The sequence below is a fragment of the Podarcis erhardii genome, assembly GCF_964252035.2.
Source record: "Podarcis erhardii genome assembly, chromosome: 4".
NCBI lineage: Eukaryota > Metazoa > Chordata > Lepidosauria > Squamata > Lacertidae > Podarcis > Podarcis erhardii.
Window position 1 is genome coordinate 77,027,616 of NC_138508.1, and position 19,826 is coordinate 77,047,441.

At 39.9% G+C, this 19,826-nt stretch overlaps 1 protein-coding gene across 4 annotated transcripts in view; it reads left to right on the plus strand.

Moving 5' to 3' along the window:
* NPAS2 (neuronal PAS domain protein 2) overlaps nt 1–19,826 on the plus strand; it is a 100,670-nt gene that overhangs the window by 67,146 nt on the left and 13,698 nt on the right. For all 4 annotated transcript variants that reach the window (XM_081857894.1, XM_081857895.1, XM_081857892.1 and 1 more), the window contains 11 exons: nt 877–1,025; nt 1,331–1,422; nt 4,118–4,207; nt 4,511–4,631; nt 6,305–6,418; nt 10,533–10,651; nt 11,931–12,013; nt 13,457–13,563; nt 15,962–16,109; nt 17,777–17,858; nt 19,672–19,813. In XM_081857894.1, coding sequence (XP_081714020.1) covers nt 877–1,025; nt 1,331–1,422; nt 4,118–4,207; nt 4,511–4,631; nt 6,305–6,418; nt 10,533–10,651; nt 11,931–12,013; nt 13,457–13,563; nt 15,962–16,109; nt 17,777–17,858; nt 19,672–19,813 — 1,247 coding nt within the window. The remainder of the gene's footprint in view (nt 1–876; nt 1,026–1,330; nt 1,423–4,117; nt 4,208–4,510; nt 4,632–6,304; nt 6,419–10,532; nt 10,652–11,930; nt 12,014–13,456; nt 13,564–15,961; nt 16,110–17,776; nt 17,859–19,671; nt 19,814–19,826) is intronic.

The following is a 19,826-nucleotide window of genomic DNA, read 5'->3' on the forward strand; positions in this document are numbered from 1 at the left end:
ACGGTCCAGGAATCAGTGTGTTTTTACATGAGTAGAATGTGTCCTTTTATTTAAAATGCATCTCTGGGTTATTTGTGGGGCATAGGAATTCATTCATTCCCTCCCCCAAATAGTCCGGCCCCCCCACAAGGTCTGAGGGACAGTGGACCAGCCCCCTGCTGAAAAAGTTTGCTGAAAGTTTGTGTTAGCCGCTGAATATGGTGGTCAAGCAACTTTGGCAATAATATTATTCAGTGTCAATCTAGTGTAGCGTCTAAATTTGTAGAGCAATCCAAACTATAGGAAGCCAGTGTAATTTATGCTGGGGTAAATTATGCCAGTCCAGTTTAATTCATTCTTTCCAAGCTCTGGCAGACAGAAAACAGGTCTTTAAAATAGAGTTTGACTTGTGCTACTCTTTTTGCCAGTGGGTTGCTATGTCATGTAACATTTGGAACAGGAATGGTCTCCTCCTGCCACCCCTCTTTTTCGGAACTTGCTTCAAGCTGAGCTGGCTGAGGATGGAGAACCTAGATCAGTGTATCTGTGGTTGAGATGGGGTAAGGAACGTAGGCTCAGCCAGAGATCCACTTATTCCAAACCTCCCTCATCCTTGTGGTTCTTGGGTTTGGGCTGCTCCCCAAGTTTATCTTTTCCTTGTAGTACATCTCCTTTTGTGATCCCTGAGAAAAGACAGCATAGCTTTAGAAAATCTTATTTGTTGTAAAAATGAATATAAAATTACATGAAGAAGAACTTTTGTTTTATGTCAGCTTTCTTTGCTTTTCTTAGTGATGAACCATAATGAGAAATAATTTTGAATAACCACACTCTGTGTGTGTGTGTGTGTGTGTGTGTGTGTGTGTGTGTGTGTTAACAGTTTTCTCCTGTTTGTAGGGCTTCACGTAACAAGTCTGAGAAGAAGAGGCGTGACCAGTTCAATATCCTTATCAAGGAGCTCAGCTCAATGCTTCCAGGAAACACCCGCAAAATGGACAAAACTACAGTACTTGAAAAAGTCATTGGCTTTCTTCAGAAACACAATGGTAGGTAACAGAGCCATGCCCACTTATTCATCTAGTTACTGTCCTGGGTAATGGTGAGGCTTCTTCAAACAGTCAAAATTTCATGGTCGAAGTTTTCCAAGATAGATGACTGTCCGTTTCCGAAATTATATAGTTCCTCCAACAGGTCTTTCCACAGACTTACAACCATCTAGAACTATTAACAGAAGTCGTGTTCTTTTTTTTTTTTTTTTTTGCCTAAGAAAGTTCCAGTTTGCCCCTCCCCACCCCACCCCATTGGATAACATATTGGTAGATATATAACAGAAATGTTTTCATTTGTTTAGAATTCTCGACACAAGCAGAGATTTGTAACACTCAGCAGGAATGGAAGCCTTCCTTTCTCAGCAACGAAGAATTCACCCAGCTGATGTTAGAGGTGAAAAACTCAATTTTTGCAAAGTTGTGAACGCGTGTGTTTTTCCAATGTAAACTGTGGCTACAGCCCTGCAAGCCAGATAATTTTCACTTGCATTTCTATAGGTCGATAGAGCTCAGCAAGAGAGGAGAGGGAATCAAAACCACAGCTTATTGCTTGTGATTACTTATGCCCATGCTCATTGCTTGATTGCCTTCCTGGCAAGCAAACACAAGCTGGCTGTTGCAAAATTATTGTTTTTTAATTGTTAAAATTTTGTTTTAATGTTGTGTGCATACAACTCTGAACCAACCTGGGATCTTCTGGTGAAGGATGGATAATGATAATAATAGGCAACCCCACTAACTGGAAAGCAAGTGTACTGTAGGGAAAAATTCAAAAGGAGCTCACCTGGTGAAGTGTTGCAGTGTCGTTGCTGCTTAAGAAGAAGGAGAGGTTGACGTACAAGGATGTAGAGAGGTCAGTGCGCCAAAGGAAGCAGTAGACACTACTCTGACCTCCCTGTCTTTCCTACCCAGTAAGCAGCAGTGACCTCACTACCTCATGTGATGTAATTTAATGTTGAAAATAAAAATTCAAAGCTTGGAACGCTATACCACATGCTTACTGGCATTCAGTGTACTTTATATTTTCATACGAGGAAGAGGAGCTTTTTCAATGTAGCACGCACGCAACAATTTTGTGTTCCAAAATGCCTTACACATTAGACTAGTCTTATAATCGACATCCCGTTAATAAATTGAGGTGGTGGGTTCTGTTACAGATTCACATAGATCCCACATTTTCAACGGGTCCAGTCTAAGCATGGCTATCTGGACACAACCCAGTAGCGTTTTAATATCAAAATGTCTGAAGGCCTATTGTTAGATACAGAGTAGATGTTCAGAGAATGTCTTTTCCAAGCCTGAGATGCCTCAGGGAAAATCCTGCAATACTGTTTATTTGCTTGCTTGCTTGCTTGCTTGCTTGCTTGCTTGCTTAATTTCTATACTCCCTTTATCCGAGAATCACAGGGCAGTTTACAATATAACAACACAAAAATAACAAATAAAAGCAATATCCCCACCACCCAGTATAAAAGTCCATAGATGGATCAATTAGCCAAGGACCTGGTTGAAGAGGAGTGTTTTTGCCTGGTGCCTAAAGATATGTAACAAAGATATGAGCCTCCCTGGACATTCCATAAGCAGGGAGCTACCACAGAAGAGGCCCGTTCTCGTGTTGCTGCCCTCCAGACCTCTTGTGGAGGAAGCACATGAAGAAGGGCCTCAGCTGACGATCATAGGGTCTAGGTCAGTTCATATGGGGAGAGGCGGTTCTTGAGATACTGCAGTCTTGAGCCAGTCTTTGTTGTGTGGTCTACATATGAAATACAAGTGAAATTATAAAACTGAATGTTCCATCCTGGGGTATGAGTGTATTGATAGCAGTGAACTGAATTGCCTTGAATTCTCTTACGATGATATTATTAGTTTCTAACGTTTTCTGGAATTGCTCTTCTGTGTTTAAGCGAATTTTCTCCATCACTATGTTTGTTTGACAAAAAAAGGCTTCACCTGCTGAATTTCTGCTTGGCTCACAGCTTGGCTCACAGCTGTAACCAGCTTGCTTTTGTACGAACGAGGCAGTTTCAGCAGAGTTTTTGCAGAAAAGTGGGCCATCCTTCTGTTGCACAAACTGTTTGCAAACAAAGAAGTAAAAATAGTCTCATGTTTGGATACATTGATCAGATTCTTCCATAAAATCCTAATGAGAACCCATCTGCAAAATGTATAATGTATTAAAGATAAATAAACCATTTACTCAAACAAATCTCCACTGTAACGCGCTCAAGACAGCTATCTCTGGAGGATTCTTTTTTCTCAAGATTTAAGTATTTCAAGAGTAGAAAAATGTGTTCTAGCCAAATGTGGACCATGAGCTTAATTAATGTAGCTGTCAAAGGCACTTCACCTTCAGTTCTGGGAGAAGTGAGCATTTACGGCTGCAAAGAAAAACTTGGAAAAAAGTGATACAAAAGAATGGTTGAGGGTGGTTGAGGAAGGAGCCCTAAGTTGTTACGTAGATTTTTTTGGTTATAGTCAATTAGGGAATGAGTAAATGATGTAATGAAACACTCTTTAGCTGTAATGAGGAGCTCTACAAATGCAGGCAGTAAGTGTCCAGAGGTTGCATCAAATTAATTTCTTGAGCCACTTTTGTGCATCCCACAGATTCTGACTGGAATTTTTTCTTTCTATATTTTTTTTTAAGTTAAGGGTTTAGTTGTGGTAGTGGCAGAAGCAGTTCAAAAATGCAAAAAAATATTGGGAACACAGAGGTAAGGAAAAAAGAGGAGGGGAGAAAGATAAAGCTACCAGTGATAAAATTTCATTTGGTTCTTAGTATAAATAGCACCCTTTCCCTTAACTTTTCTTCAACATATTTCTTTTCTTTTCTTGAGAGTCAAGTGTGTAGCTGTGCGACCAGACAGACCAGCTCCATTTGCAACAGCTTCAAGTGCTGAAGGGCAATTAAACCCAGGCTCTTAGGAGACAAAACAAATCCTGTCTGATCTCCGAGAGCTTCTGTAGAGCTACAAAGTTGAAATAAGGAAATATTCTGTGTAAAAGGATTCATCTGAAAGGTTTGAACCCCCAGTTTTCACCTAACAATGCTCCCACCCATTCTGTTTCTTTCTTCTTCTTTCTACCAGGCATTAGATGGATTTGTAATAGCTGTTACAACAGATGGAAGCATTGTGTATGTTTCTGACAGCATCACACCTCTTCTTGGACATTTACCCGTGAGTAGCTCTTGTGGTTCCATATTGAGGATCTCTGAATGAGAGTTCCTCGCACGCAACAAAGGGATCTGGCTGTGAGTACAGCTAATGTAAAATCCTGGAACATAACATTTGAGAATGCAGACTTATACATACCAACTCAGAAAAGAGCTCTCCCGAGTTCCATGGGATTTTCAGGCCAAAATGTACTGCATGGTTTTTGTAGATTTGCATTTATTTATTTTTTTAATTGTGAAGTGATGGCAAAGAATAGGAATACCATATTTTGGTCATTTCTGTAATGGACACTTTTGTTACTTACAGTCTGACGTGATGGATCAGAACCTGTTGAATTTCCTCCCAGAGCAAGAACATTCAGACATTTATAAAATATTATCATCTCATATGCTACTGATGGATACTGTCTCATCAGAGTACTTAAAATGTGAGTATTACTTCTACTGTGTTCATGGGACAAAAATTAACAGGGCAGTATTAGTATCCAGGGACATGGGTGGCGCTGTGGGTTAAACCACAGAGCCTAGGACTTGCCAATCAGAAGGTCGGCGGTTCGAATCCCCGCGACGGAGTGAGCTCCCGTTGCTCGGTCCCTGCTCCTGCCAACCTAGCAGTTCGAAAGCATGTCAAAGTGCAAGTAGATAAATAGATACCGCTCCGGCGGGAAGGTAAACGGCATTTCCGTGCGCTGCTCTGGTTCGCCAGAAGCAGCTTAGTCATGCTGGCCACATGACCCGGAAGCTGTACACCGGCTCCCTCGGCCAATAAAGTGAGTTGAGTGCTGCAACCCCAGAGTCGGTTACGACTGGACCTAATGATCAGGGGTCCCTTTACCTTTAATAGTATCCAACTAATAGGTTTGGTCAGTGCACGGATTTATGCTAGTGCAACAGAACTTTCCTCACCTCCTCCCTCCCCTGTGTGTGCCCCTCACCCTGCTCAGATCTGCTGTGGATTGTTGCAGGAATCCCTAGAACAGATTTAGGGGGTGCACAAGGAGAGGAGAGGAGGGGAAGTTCTGCTGCACAAGCATAAATCCTTGCCCTGACATATTAGTTGGATCCCACCCATCGGCTCTGAGATTTATTTATCTCTTTAGGGTCTGTACAGTACACTTTAAAGAATGCTTTGCTTGCAATGACATTACATATGTTTTTGGGAAAGAATAGTTCATGTATTATATTTTTTGTTTTGAAGCTAAGGGAACCAGTCCATAGAGAATTCTTCTTCTATGCAATATAATATCTAGAATAATCGTGCTTATTGTACTAAAAAATGGGACTGTTCGCAGCTATGTTAATAATACATTGTTGAATCTTAAGGGGATTGTTATTTTAGTTGGATATACATTTAAGGAGACTTTAATCAGATCCTGTTGTAGTCATCTGTTCATAAATTATTATTTTTATTATTATACATGAGAACTTGTGGAATTTTTTGCATATTGGTTTTAAAATCACAGTGCTTTGAACTATTAAAAGGGCGGGCATGGGAGAAGGATCAGGGATTACTAGTTAATAAGATAGATTCATTTTAATCAATTCTATCTATGGTTAACCTGTTTTAAAGACTAGCAAAATTATAATGGTATAAGCTTCCATAGTCTACAACCTACGTCATCAGATGCATGGTGCCACCAGATACTCTTCTTATTTTGCTGCAGTGTAAGAAACTGTTTTAATTAAAAAAGATTTCCCCCCCAGAATAAACAAAGAAAGAATAATTTTGTTATGTAGGAAAAGGAAAAGACAATTAAAATTGCAATGTGAAGTTGATTTTTTGCATTGGATTGTTTGCAATCACATATACGTATATTAAGCTTGCGTGATTTATTTCATGGAATGGTACTGAAAAATGGGATTAAGAGTCAAGCTCAATCCCTGGCTTTAAGTATGCATGAGAAATACCTATTTATAGTTCTGAGCAGCCTAGGTTTATGCAGAGATTCATCCAGCAGACTGTGGGCCTTTGTGACTACAGACAGCATTGTTGAATTCATTGTGGTTCTTCCATTTGCCTCGTTATGTGAATCTCATTGCGTTTAGTTTACAAATAATATTTATTTTAACTTTTTTGACATGTGTTTTTTTAAAATTCCAGCTGACGAAGATTTGGAATTTTGCTGTCATCTTCTGAGGGGAAGTCTGAACCCAAAGGAATATCCAACATACGAATATATAAAATTTGTAGGGAACTTTCTGTCTTACAGTCATGGTAAGTCTCAGCTATTCTGTAACTAGAACCAGTGACTAAATAAATGTATATAGGGGGTTGAGCGTTCTCTGTGTGTGTGCATGCACATTTCCAACATTAACAGAGCAGTTTCAGACAGAATGACAACAACCAGTTGCTTAGACCACAATACCAAGCATTGAACCAGGTGGGATTTACTTATGAGTAAATATGGTTATGACTAGACTGCAAAGCTGCAGTTCTAAGCAAACCCAGAGCACTTGATCCATTTTCTTGTGTAACGAATGTGACTGTTTTACGCTTACTTGTGGAAGGTCCATCTATGCACCATCCTTCAAAGATTCACCTCTGTTGCAAGTACATAACATTTCCGTGGAATATAGTCGTAACATTTTCATTCTAGTAAAATGAAGTAGTCCTTCCACATAGCACATTAATTGCTAGTGTGATGTGTGTAGTAATATGGTTGTGCAGATATCAGAGGCATTTCTTATTTCCTGTGTTATAACTAGTGGTGAGCAACACAATTCCCCCAACCTGTGCCTGGGCCATTTTGGTGGTTGTTGTTTAATTTTAAAATCTCTTGGTGCTGCATGTTCACATGTAGCCGCTGTGCAGGAGCACTTATCCAATGATTTATTTTCTTGCACCAAACAGCAGCAAAGCTGATCATCCACTGCAGACATAGCCAACACGGTGCCCTCCAGATGTTGAGGAACTCCAAGTCCTATCAGCCCCAGCCAGCATGTTCTGTGCTCAGGGATGATGAGAGATGAACTCAACATCTGAGGAAGGTTAGAAAGATGTTGGGGGGAAAAAATATGTGGTTTTAGCAGAAAAGATATAAAGGAATAAGTAAAAATGAATTGGTGAAAGAGAGAATGTAAAATTATAGTATATTAAGATAAACTATTAGGATAAAAACAAAGTTGGAAGGATTTGCTGGAATATCTAACTGAATTAGAATACAAAAATGGGAGGCGTGAGGAGGTCAAGGAAATACGTGAATGTAAGTAAGTGATTTAAAGGTATGACTTGTTTCTTTTTTCTTTTTTCTTTTTTCTGTTTTTTGATGATGTGTTTCTATATGTATTGTTTTTTTATTTTTATTTTTTGATTGTTATATATATATTTCTTTTCCTTGTTTTTTTTGTAACCTTTAAAATCTTTAAAAAAAATTATATATATATATAAAAAGAGAGATGCACTCAACATCTGGAGGACACTATATTGGTTACTGCAGAACCACAGCAGTGCTCAGCCATTTTATTTAGCTTTATTTGGGGTTCTTTTTAATGGTCTGGAAATTATTCATTCCCCTTATCTTAAGCTGGAGCATGCAGCTAGCCACATTTTTAAAAGCCAGCAATAGCATATCTTTCTTCCCCACAGCCAGTCTTTCCTTTCCACACTTGAATGCGCACTCCATTGCACGAGACATTTCTCTAATGTTGCTGAAAATGAATGTTAGCACAAAGTCTAAGGTGAGGCTTAGCATTCTCTAGAAAGCCCCATTGAGAGAATTTAAAATGTTGCTGCATTCAGTTAGGAATGGTTTCAGCTCCTCTGTTGATGGGCATCATAGAAACATAGAGTTGCAGTGTTGGAAGTTCTATACTATGCAGGATTCGGTCCCTTGTCTTGGTCAGTTGTAGTTTACGTAGCAAGTAAAAAATTCCACCCTATCAAAGTATTCTTTACTGCAAGCTAGATTAACTTTGCAAAAATTCCTTATTAACCTGTGCTTTAGGATAGTTTATGGTTATTTCCCTCTCTTTAGCATAATGTTTGCGTAGACGTAAGCAGCTGGTGCTATAAAGGTAGGGGATTGCAGCCTAGCAGGGCATGGTACTATTAGGATGAGCTGTCCCTGTTGCTCACTTTCATGCATTTTCTTCTTCTTCTTGCCTATTGTCTCTGTACAATTCTTTACAATCCAGCTGTAGTATTGAGCAACTGGTAGCACCTTGTGACCCAGAGGCACCCTTATTCCCATGCCAGTTCAGTAGGTATTGGATGAGCTTCACAATGGAGATGTGTGTTGGCACCAGCATCTCTCATTGGCAACACCTATGGAAAGCTCCTTATACACACACACACACAGAGAGAGAGAGGGAGAGGGAGAGGGAGTGGGAGATATCTCTCCGTCTGGATCCAAATAATTCTGTCTTCTTTCTAGTGCTTAGCAGTTTGCATCCACCAATTACTGAGATAATATTTTAAAATTAAGGAAGGAATGTTACAGGTATGCATATATAGTCTGGGACATCCCAGTTGCTTCAGAAAAATATTGAGGTAGGTATGCAGACAGCATTAAAAAGAAAACACATGCCAAGCAATTTACAAATAACCAGAGGCAGCTGTTTTGTAAACCAGAACCAATTCACAGTGATCCTTGGCATACTGAGGAGCTGTGGTTTATTAAAACGGACTGTTATAGGGTTAGAGCGGAAGTGGCGTAAATATCATATTCCATATCCCTGCCCCACTTCCCCAACACTGTGTGTTCATACAGTAGAATGTTCTTACTGAATGGAAAACAGCTTTGTATTTCTAATATGCACTAAAAGGCTGCTTTGTGGCAATATAATAACGAAAGTAATAATTTGTTTAATTGCTTCCAACTATTTCTTGGATTTCACTTCAGTTGTTTGCCTGAATTCATTCTAGGAGTAATGTTTAAAAAGTTGATGATATTAGCTCAAATGGTCATATTGTATTCACACTGTGCTTGTTAGAACTCACAATTCCACAGTCCGCAAGACTGTATAAACCCTGCATAACTGGTTGGTGTCAGATCATATAACTAGCAGCATTAAAAAAAAAAAAATTGTGGTGAAGCATTCTTTTTTCTTAGTTTCATATGAATCTGAATTTACCAATATAAAAGGACCATCTTATCAGACGCACACCAATGCAGAAGCCCCTTTTAGCCATTACATAAATGTTTAAAAGCATCTTTGTGATGCACAAGTGAAAATGGGCACAGTGGTGATGCAACAGCATTTTTTATGCAGATGCATTTCTGCATGAGAAGCGATATCTGTTTGGCTGCGTGTCTCTGTGAATTGAGCCTTTTTTCTTCAGTCTTAGGAACATGGCAAAATGAATTAAGATGTGAAATAATAGACAGGTACTGTTATTTGATGAAATAGATGCTGAATTCAGCGCGGAAACAAATGGAATATAATTTCGACATGAAAACAAGTGTTTTAAAAACTATATCCTCTAGGGGGTTTTTTTATATAACCTTTTGGTTTCAGGCTAGCAGCCAGAATCTCATGCTGTGCTTTTTCCAGAAGTGTACAACTCAGAGCGTAGGTAGCAGATTGCATATTTCAATACTCATGGGCAGGGCAGAAAATATATCTGCACACAACTAGCCTGTAATAAAGGAGGTAAATATCAGCCAGAATTGGATAGACCAGGAAAAACAGAATCATATTCCACAGCACTGAAAGTGACACATTTCGCTAATAGGGAAGTGGAAGCTTCTCCAAGAGTGGAATGAGACGTCATGGTCACACATTTCAAATCTCTGCTGTGCTGAAAACCTGTAAAGCTAGGAGAGATTTTCCTGGGGGGTAAACTGAGTTTGAGGGGAATAGTGATCTCCATCTCTTCTTGCTACTTCTATCTATCCCAACCCCTCCCATCTATCTTGAGGGGGTTCAGCATCTCCTCCCACCTATTGCTTCTCACTTGACATCGTTCTCCAGCCCATCTGCCATACTGCTGTTCAGCAATGACCAATTTTTAAAGACACAATTTATTGGCAGGGAGGGGGTAGTCAACTAAGGTTCACTCAAGAGTAGACCCATTGAAATGAATGAATGAAGACTATACGTTCGGGCCCTTAATTACAGAAAGCCTACACTGAGTAAAGCTTAGTGTTGAATACCCTCCAGCTTACTTTCTGGCTTGACTTTAAGTTGTGACTTCATTTTCTTTTCATTCAGCTAATTCCTTAAAAAAAATAATACATACATATACACATACATAACCTTAAAAGCACTGCCCAGACACATACCTCTCTGAGTGATACCTAGTATCAGCGCATTTCTATATGTATAAAACAGTGGGAGCTAAATACACTAAAAGGCACAACTCTTTGTCTCGCACTTTTCTTATCCAGTGCCTATATCTGCTTGTAATGGCTTTGATGGTGCTGTTCCAAGAGGTTACAGAACACCACTAGGAAAACAAGTCTGCTTTGTCGCTACTGTTCGACTGGCAACACCTCAGTTTCTAAAGGCAAGTGTGTATGTCTTAGAGTCTGTTAAAAGTCTTTGTAGTCGTATCAGCCCTTTCAGTCCCTTATCTTCCCACTCATGGGTGTGTACAAGGCATTAGGGATAGGCGGAGCCTCCTCTCTACGTATATGGAGGCTCCTCCTAAAGCCATGGCTTGCAGAGCAGGGACATACATGGTACCTTGGCATAATGGAATGGCCATCGGTAAGGTGTTCAATATTTCTGAAGGTAAATCGGTACAAAAAGCAGCAGGGGAGCACCTTGAGGCTCCGTGAGGCAATGCATGCAACTTTTCAAGTCAACTGCCAGCAGGCATCTTGCAGATAATAATGCAGGCATCTTGCTGAAGCTAAAATCAGGTATCGTTGGGCCAGAGCCCGGAAAGGGAGGATATAAATGTTCTAAGTAAATAAGTTGTTAGAAATACCTCTCTGAGATTGCCGCCACCACCCCATCCCTCTGCTGCTGGTAAGTCAGCTGATAATCTGAGCCTGGTCAATTTGATACTTATCTAAAACATCTGCCCGTGTATGCGGAACTAGGGATGGAATGCAGTTGTTGTCTCATGTCTGCAAAAGCAATCTGAGGGGCTTTCTTCGTGGAATAGAATGGGCCAATGCACATATTACATTGCTTCAAGAGCAAGCCTCCCTGTGGGGAGTGATCTCTGCCTCAGGAGTAACGTTTAGGAGTGCTTATCATAGGATTTGTCATCCTCATGTTCAGTCTCCAAATACGTATGCCAAAAATTGCTGGGTCTAGGGACTCTCAACAATGTCAGACTCTGCGTTAAGTAAGTTTTTATTTCATTTTAGCTGGAGTGGACTCCACTCAACAGAAAGAGGTCGTCTTCATCAGTATCCATCTAGCTGTAAAATTTTCCAAAACAATTAATAGAATAATAGAAATGTAGAGTTGGAAGGGACCTGAGGATCAACTAGTCCAACCCCCTGCAACACACGAATATGCAGCTGTCCCATACAGGGATCAAACCTACAACCTTGGTGTTATCAGCACCATGTTCTTACTAACTGAGCTATCCAGGCTGAACTGTAGGAATGAAAACATTTCATCTCTTTTGTCATTAGGTCCAGAATAAGTAGCCCAGCACCAGTTAAAACTAATAAACTGGACGGAGTTGATATTTAGCTATTAGACAGAGATATTTAATTTTTCTTTTCTATTCCTTTCACATGTTGTTCACTAACATTTAAGGGGGAAAAAGCAAATTAAATGGTGATAAAGGTACTACAGTCCCTCAGAATTTTATTCTAATACAGGAAATGTGCATCGTTGAAGAACCTTTAGAGGAATTCACTTCAAGACACAGTTTGGAATGGAAATTTTTGTTTCTGGATCACAGGTTGGTTAAAAAAAAGAAGACGACTATACTTTATGTTTTCTTAGACAATTTACTACTGTTTATTTATCATATTTATTTGAAGTTACTTAATTGTCCTTCATCAGAGGATTACGGGGCAGTGTTCAAAAGTGTGAGAATGATTCAGACACAATATATTTATGCAATGGGTGACCTATGACAACATCTGCCTGATTGCACAGTGTGACTTCAGATTTCTTTTCTGCACCATCCAGCCTTCTGCGTGCCCCCAAAATGTGTTCCATATAGTTGTGTTGGATCTCTCCCAATAATATAGTTAAACTAACAGACTTGACAAGCAACAAAATCCAGACCAGGCAAAAAAACAACAACCCCATAGTACTAAAGGAAAAAAAATACTGTCATCTTCTGTCTTCATGTTTCCATTTTTAATGTGCAGTACCATGCATCTTGCTGTCCATACATCTGAGGTAAACGTGGTTAGTTTCACCTATTTTTCCGTGTACCCTGTCCCCTTGTTATTACTTACAATTATGAAGAGTTATATTGCTTTAATGGATTTTAAGGTAGAAACAAGGGACGTGGGTGGCCCTGTGGTCTAAACCACTGAGCCTCTTGGGCTTGCCGATCAAAAGGTCCGTGGTTCAAATCCCTGCGACGGGGTGAGCTCCCATTGCTCGGTCCCTGCTCCTGCCAACCTAGCACGCCAAAAAGTGCAAGTAGATAAATAGGTACTGCTCCGGCGGAAAGGAAAACAGTGTTTTCTTGCGCTGCTCTGCATCGCCAGAAGTGGTCTTGTCATGCTGGCCACATGACCCAAAAAAACTGTCTGCGGACAAACACCAGCTCCCTTGGCCTGTAAAGTGAGATGAGTGCCGCAACTCCAGAGTCGTCTGTGACTGGACTTAACTGTCAGGGGTCCTTTACCTTTTACTTTTTTAAAGTGGAAACACTTTAGAAACTCATTGCAACATTTCCCCCAAGCCACTGTAGCAGCGCTTGGAAGTTTTTATTGCTACATGGCATCTCAATCTAAACCAGTGACTTAAAAAACAGCAACAACCTGGAGAATGTTTGTTCCTATCGCTGAGAGACATATTTGGAGGTCTGTCAACATACTGTGCACAGTTGTGAATTAACCAGTCCTGTTGCTCTACAGAGTGAACTTGTGTAAACCTTCCTGCTTTATTTCTACCTTTCGTTCTACCTTTCTGCTTTCCTTTGTTTATTTTAAGCACTTTATTTTTTAAAAAATGGTGAGTTGTGCACATGAGGTTTTCCCTCCTTGCTGAGTTCCAGCAATACGAAGCAATCCCAAATAGTCTGTTGCTCTGCTTATTGTTTTAGTGCCTAGGTGGAGTCACTTCCAGAGTTTTTGGGGTGGGCAGAGAGAATAAGGGTTGAGCACTGCTGATGATATTTTTAATGGTTTAATAAAATCATTTGCTTTTTACCATGATACAGAGCACCACCGATTATAGGATATTTGCCTTTTGAAGTTCTGGGAACTTCTGGATATGATTACTATCATATAGATGACCTTCAGCTCTTGGCACGGTGCCACGAACACTGTGAGTATGACATTACCTACAGTAAGGGGAATTCAGTTTGTTTCCGTGTGATAGCAAAGATAGAAATAAAAATCTGAAGACATTGGGTTGCACCCAACTCAACTAAACCATTGGTTTTAGCAATGGAGCTCCCCCTCCTTCTCCCCACACACACAAAGAGAGAGCCTGCTGGTGATACTAGTAAACCTGTTAGTGAATTATATTTATTTTTGGTTTAGGTTTTACAGTAGAGATGGGTAAGATGTGGACTTCCAGATCTTGGTGGACTACCCAGCATCCGCCATATTTGATGTTTGACTAGGGCTGATGCGGGTTGGAATCCAACAATATCTGGAGGGCCCTAATTTAATTTAATACTTAAATGCCCATATTCTAGAGTTCAGAGAGTATTATGAGTCCCTATCAGGGAAAAAGGCAGGATATAAATAAATACATAATACTAATACAGCATTATTATAAATAATAAGTAGTCATTTGAGGCTAGCCATTTGTGTAATGCAAACTGATTTGTCTACATTTTATTCTTCATGTGGATTGACTTGCTTAACTCCTCATTGGATATGAACTCTTGGGAGGCGGAGTTGTCAAAATAGTACAAATATCCAATACTACTCAACAACTGCTAATTAGGCGAAGCTGAAGCATTAAATTAAAACCTCGAACGACTCAACACAAATCAGATCTGATATTGCTTGCCATGTCTGTTGTTTGTCTGTAAGTGTCCTGCTACTCACATGAATGGCGCTGTTCAAAATTAATTTTCAGCCTTCTGGTGCAGAATACAAAGTTAAGTTCATCAGTCAGATCATGACTGATTGGTGTAAAATGAGATTAATCTGGCATAAGACAAGCCAGTATATCTTGAATACATTTGATCACAGACATGGTGCCGATGAGTCCAGCAAAATTAATTTAAGCTACGCTGTCATAGAAAGTTCAAAGTCTTTAAATATTAAATCATGTTCTTTTGTTAACTTCTTCCATTAATAAGACACTTCAGTCCTGTCTGAATAAACCATCAGTGGTGTCTGATGCCCATTGGGACTTGTAGGGCAAAAGGCAGAGTGGCCATCATTGGCAAGAGGGGCCAAAGCCAATGGCAGATGGAGCCAACTTAATCTACATTTGTCCCCATCCTCTTCTCTGCTGAGTTCTACAACTATAACTGAGACTAAGAAGGGTGAAGCTGACAGCCAGGACCATCCCATGGGCTGGTTATAAGTATAAAGAGCAAGCGGGGGACTGGGGGCTGGCTAAGGGCAGATGAAAAATTGCCACCATAATAGACCAGCCTCCTCCATCATGCTGCTGCAACCTTTGTATCTCTCACTTAGGTTGTGACATGACATTATTATTACTATTATTATGTGCCACAGTGAAGAAAAGGGTCTTCAGCTCTGGCACTTTCCAAATTCATATTTGTTCAACATCCTTGGGTTGACCCAGATTTGTGTTGTATCTGCCTGAATGGATCCATGTCAGCTGGAGAGTAAACAGTGCTAAACCTACAGGTGTATTGGGAAGCTGTCGTGTATAACCCGTTTCTCCTTTTCCCCATATTTGATGGGCTATCACATAGGTGATGGACCCAATTTGTTTGCTGTTGCTCCATAGCCTAGGACCAAACCAACGGCTTCAGATTTCAAAAGAAGGGTTTCGTCTAAGCATTAAGAACTTATTGATGGCACATGCTGTTTGACAACCCAACAAACATGCATCAGAGGTTTTTAAGTGGAGGCACTTATCAGGAATACTGTATAGTGGATCTTCTGAATCTGCAAAAGTTGGACCTTTGAGATATCTCTAAACACTGTGATTCCATACGTGCTCTGTTTGTCCATCTTAGCACCTCATTGCTAAGTAGCAAGCAAAATATAACACATTTTAACTAGTACATTTTATATGTATTTTGTTTGTTTCTCTCTCATTGTTACTGTACAAGAATGGAATTTCCACTGCAGAAGTACTAAAATGCCTTAATTCCTTTAACTCTTTCTTAAGTGAATTATCAGTTATACAGGATTCCAAATTCTATTCTCTTTTTATTTCTTCAAATATCCTTCAGTATTCTCACTTAATATACCTATGAATAATTTAGGAATGAATCCATTTTATAGCGTTTGTAGCAAAATTCTGTTCTCCGATCAGCATCTTGGAGGATTTAATCACATACCCTAAATGGTACATTTTTTGTTTAGCAACTAGTGTAATTCTAACCAATAGAAAACGTGCTCCCACATGCATTCTTGCTGCTGTGTCCTGTACCAAAGTGAAGTTTCCGAAGCCCCTCTTAAGAAAGCTGCATGTAGATCAGCTAAAATCTTTTTTTTTTGAAAGGATGTTTTCCAGATCCTGAAATCTTTGATGCAGTGTGCATTTTGTGTGTGTCCACAAACAGTGATGCAGTTTGGCAAAGGGAAGTCTTGCTGCTACCGGTTTCTGACCAAAGGACAGCAGTGGATCTGGTTGCAAACACACTATTATATCACCTATCACCAGTGGAACTCCAAACCAGAATTCATCGTATGCACCCACACGGTAGTAAGGTATGGAGAAATTGAGTGACGTTGCTGTTGTGCCGATCGGTAGAGTCTTCATTGCAGGACAAGAGCAAACAAAAGCTTGGTTAAGAGACGCACATAGGATAACCACTGCTCCTTATTTTCCTGTCAAATTGAAAAGGAACGTCCAATATGTTATGAGCCAGGGGGAATTTCTTACTGAGCTTAGTGCAAGAATAAACTCATTCTTTCTACCGTGCTAGCTTTAAATGCCACATACAAAGACATTTGTGAGGGGACTGCATATATAACACAACCTTGCTACAGCAAAGGCGGTGTGAAGCTGACCAGTGTGTTGATTGGCCAACTCTGTAGCATGCCACCCTCGTCTTTTTCTTAGTCTGCAAAGATGAACATTGCCAGTGCCGCCTCGCGAGATAATGTCGCACAAATGTCTTGCTCCACAGAGAAATCTGCATACGGTTGCATTACAAGCAGCCACCACAACATTTCTTACATGCCTTTGAGGAAATGTATAATTCATCAGGGCCCTAGTTTGGTTCTGTGGTAGTTAATCTAACTTTTAAGGGCAGTCTTAGAGATTTTGAGCATGCTGGGTGCAATGGAATAAAACTACTCATGGGTCACAGGGAGTACAGTGGTACCTTGGTAGTTGAACGACTTGGCTCCCGAAGAAATCGGCTCCCCAACACTTGAGTGTTCGGTTTGCGAACGTTTTTCGGAAGCTGAACGTCCGACCCGGCTTCCACGGCTTCCGATTGAGTACAGGAAGCTCCTGCAGCCAATCAGAAGCCGTGTCTTGGTTTTCGAACCATTTCGGGAGTCGAACGGACTTCCGGGACGTATTAAATTCGAGAACCAAGGTATCACTGTAATTAGACTAAGGCCATCTTGCTGAGGTACTTGCTTCATTGATGAACACTCTTGTCTGGAAATAAGGCATATGCTTTACGATACAATCAATTGTTATCCAGCCAAATTGTCCCTTTCATGCAAGGACTTCTGCTTGAAAATTGGATTTTCTCCCCCCCTGTGTACCCTCCAAATCTGTTCCAAGGATGGACGCGGGAAGTGGAGACAGAGGGGAAGTTCAGTTGTGCAAGCAGAAGACTTTATATGGACAAGATGACTTTGTTGGAAAGAGCCCAATATTTTGTTACAAACATTAATTCTGTATTGGCATGCATTAATTCTGTATTGGCATGCTAATTGGACTCTAGAGAAATACTCGGAATATACCTGCTAGTTTGGGAGGTAGAACAATTTCATGCATTGTACATTAGCCTTTCTGCAATTGCTAACCTGTACTTGGGCTGTGGTAGGGACAAGGCTAATCATGAGTACATGTACCAAAATTGTATACAAGGTTGCAAATACATGTTTACACGTGAACTTTTTCCAAGTATGTATGAAGAGCATCATGTGTAAAGCCATGGAACCTAGCCTCAAGTAATTATATGATTACAGATAATGTTTTCTTTTTGTTTTGAAAACCGGGTAAAATTGGGCAGAAGCTAAACATAAAATGTAATTCATTACATTATTATACACATTTGGATTATATGACCTGTGGATTTTAACTGCAAATAATTTCTGGAGTTAATCATGTAATAAACTGCCAGTTGCATTTAATAGTGCTTTCAGAATAGTGGAATGGAAGGTAGATCTCCAGAGAAAATAATAATGTTCAGTTATGCAGATGTTCAAGTGGAAAGGCGACGGAATATGATTTTGGAAAATGCACCTTCAGAGATAATCTCTTCAGTACTAAAGGTATGCTAAAATGGCTGTTTTAAGAGGTTTTTCTTTGTTTTCTATTTTATGCAGCTCATATGTCGGTAATCACCAACCTTGCATATCATTATTTAACTGGTATAAGTCTCTATGTGAACTTAACTTAATGGAGTAAGACATGGCTGGGAATACATTCCCATTCTATTTTCCAGAATACTATTGCAGAAATGAGGGAATGGTAGCTTGCAAAATAAGAGATATCCATTATGACCTTTGGGACAATCATGTGCCTCTGAAAGGGAATAACTTTTTAAATGTAAAGGGTAAGACACATAGGGTGACTTTAGCTACTGTGTTCAGATGGTAATAATGTGTATTAATTTGACCACTAATCTTGTCCCATATAGATGGACCTGGGGTTTTCTTTATGTCTTCCATTGCTTGTTCCTCACCATGGTCACTGCCTGCTAGGTTCACTGTCCCGTAATTTATAATCTCAGATAAGCCTACTTTCCACCTGATTTATGTTGAGGGTGTTCTTGATTGGTTGCATGTGGTGTTCTTATGCAATTTTTTTTCAATCCCTGTGTCAATACAAAGTCTACTGCAGTTGTGCAAATGTATACCTCTTTCGATTTTTGAAGGACCAGTCACAGGAGGTGACAGACAAGCAACCCCCCTGCCCACATAATCTCATGGTTGAGTATAAAATTGAAAGAATATGTGAATTTGAAACTAGAGCATATAGAAAGAAGCAGGCAATGAAAGGCAGATGCATTATAAGCCAAGAATTAAGAATCATTTCTTTTGAAGTTCTCTGGGGATTGGCCTGGGCTCGTTCCTGAGTACATAGCTTCCTTCCTATTAAAGCAGATTATACAGTAGCTGCATCTAAGGACTGAGTTCTTGTGATTTTCACTGCTTAATGAAGTTAATAACTGAGTCTTTTATGAGTATCTTACAGAAAACTACTTGAAGCTTCTGTTGCTCAGAAACGTGGATACAAAAGGCCAGGCTAGATGTGACGTTAAACGCTGTATTGCATACTGAAGACTGTAAAAAATGGATGCACTTTAACCATGTGACACATGGAGTTAAAACTGCAATTCTAGACACACATTATTATTGTTATTGTTATTGTTATTATTGTTGTTATTATTATTATTATTATTGTTATTAATTCAATTTATGAATCACTTCATGTGAAACAAGCTCAAATCAATTAACAATGAAGACGTAAAATCCTAAAAGGTACACTAAAAACAGTTTCAAATCCAGTACTTGGATAAGCAACTCCACACAAAAGGCTTGTGGGGAAAGGAAGGTCTTCAGTAGGCTCTGAAAAGACAATAGACAAGACACGTGGGTGATATGTAACAGCAGGGAGTTCCAAAGGCCAGGTGCTGCCACATTAAAGGCATGATTCAGACATTGTGCAGAACAGACCACCTGATGAAATTGCATCTATGCAATGCTGTCCTGCACAGGTTGAGGCAATCTTTTATGTATCCTCGTTCCGAGCTGCATAGGGCATTGTACACCAGTAACAGCACCTTCAATTTAGCCTGCTAGCTAGTTGGCAGCCAGTGCAATTCTTTCAGAAGCAGAGAAACATGGTGGCAGTATTCTGTCCCAATGAACAGTTGAGCTCACTGGGAATTTCTAGGGAGTCGTTCCCATCGAACACAAAGGCGCTTACTTCTGAGTAAGTGTGTGTATATAGGGTTGTGCTGCGCATAGCTGATACCGAAAAAAGACCTCTCCCTCAGTAAACCCAAATGATTTATAACCAAACTCATTTGTAAGTTCAAAACTTTCAAAAACGTTTAGCATGTTTGCTTTGTTTTTTAAGGACAGTGGATCAGAACTGGATCCTCAACAGCACTTTAACGCTCTTGAATTAGGCACGTCAATCCTCGACACCAGTCGGACTCTTTCTGTATCCTCTCAGGGCTCACACAAATCTTTGCCTACATCCTTGCCTGACACAGCATGTAAGTTATAATT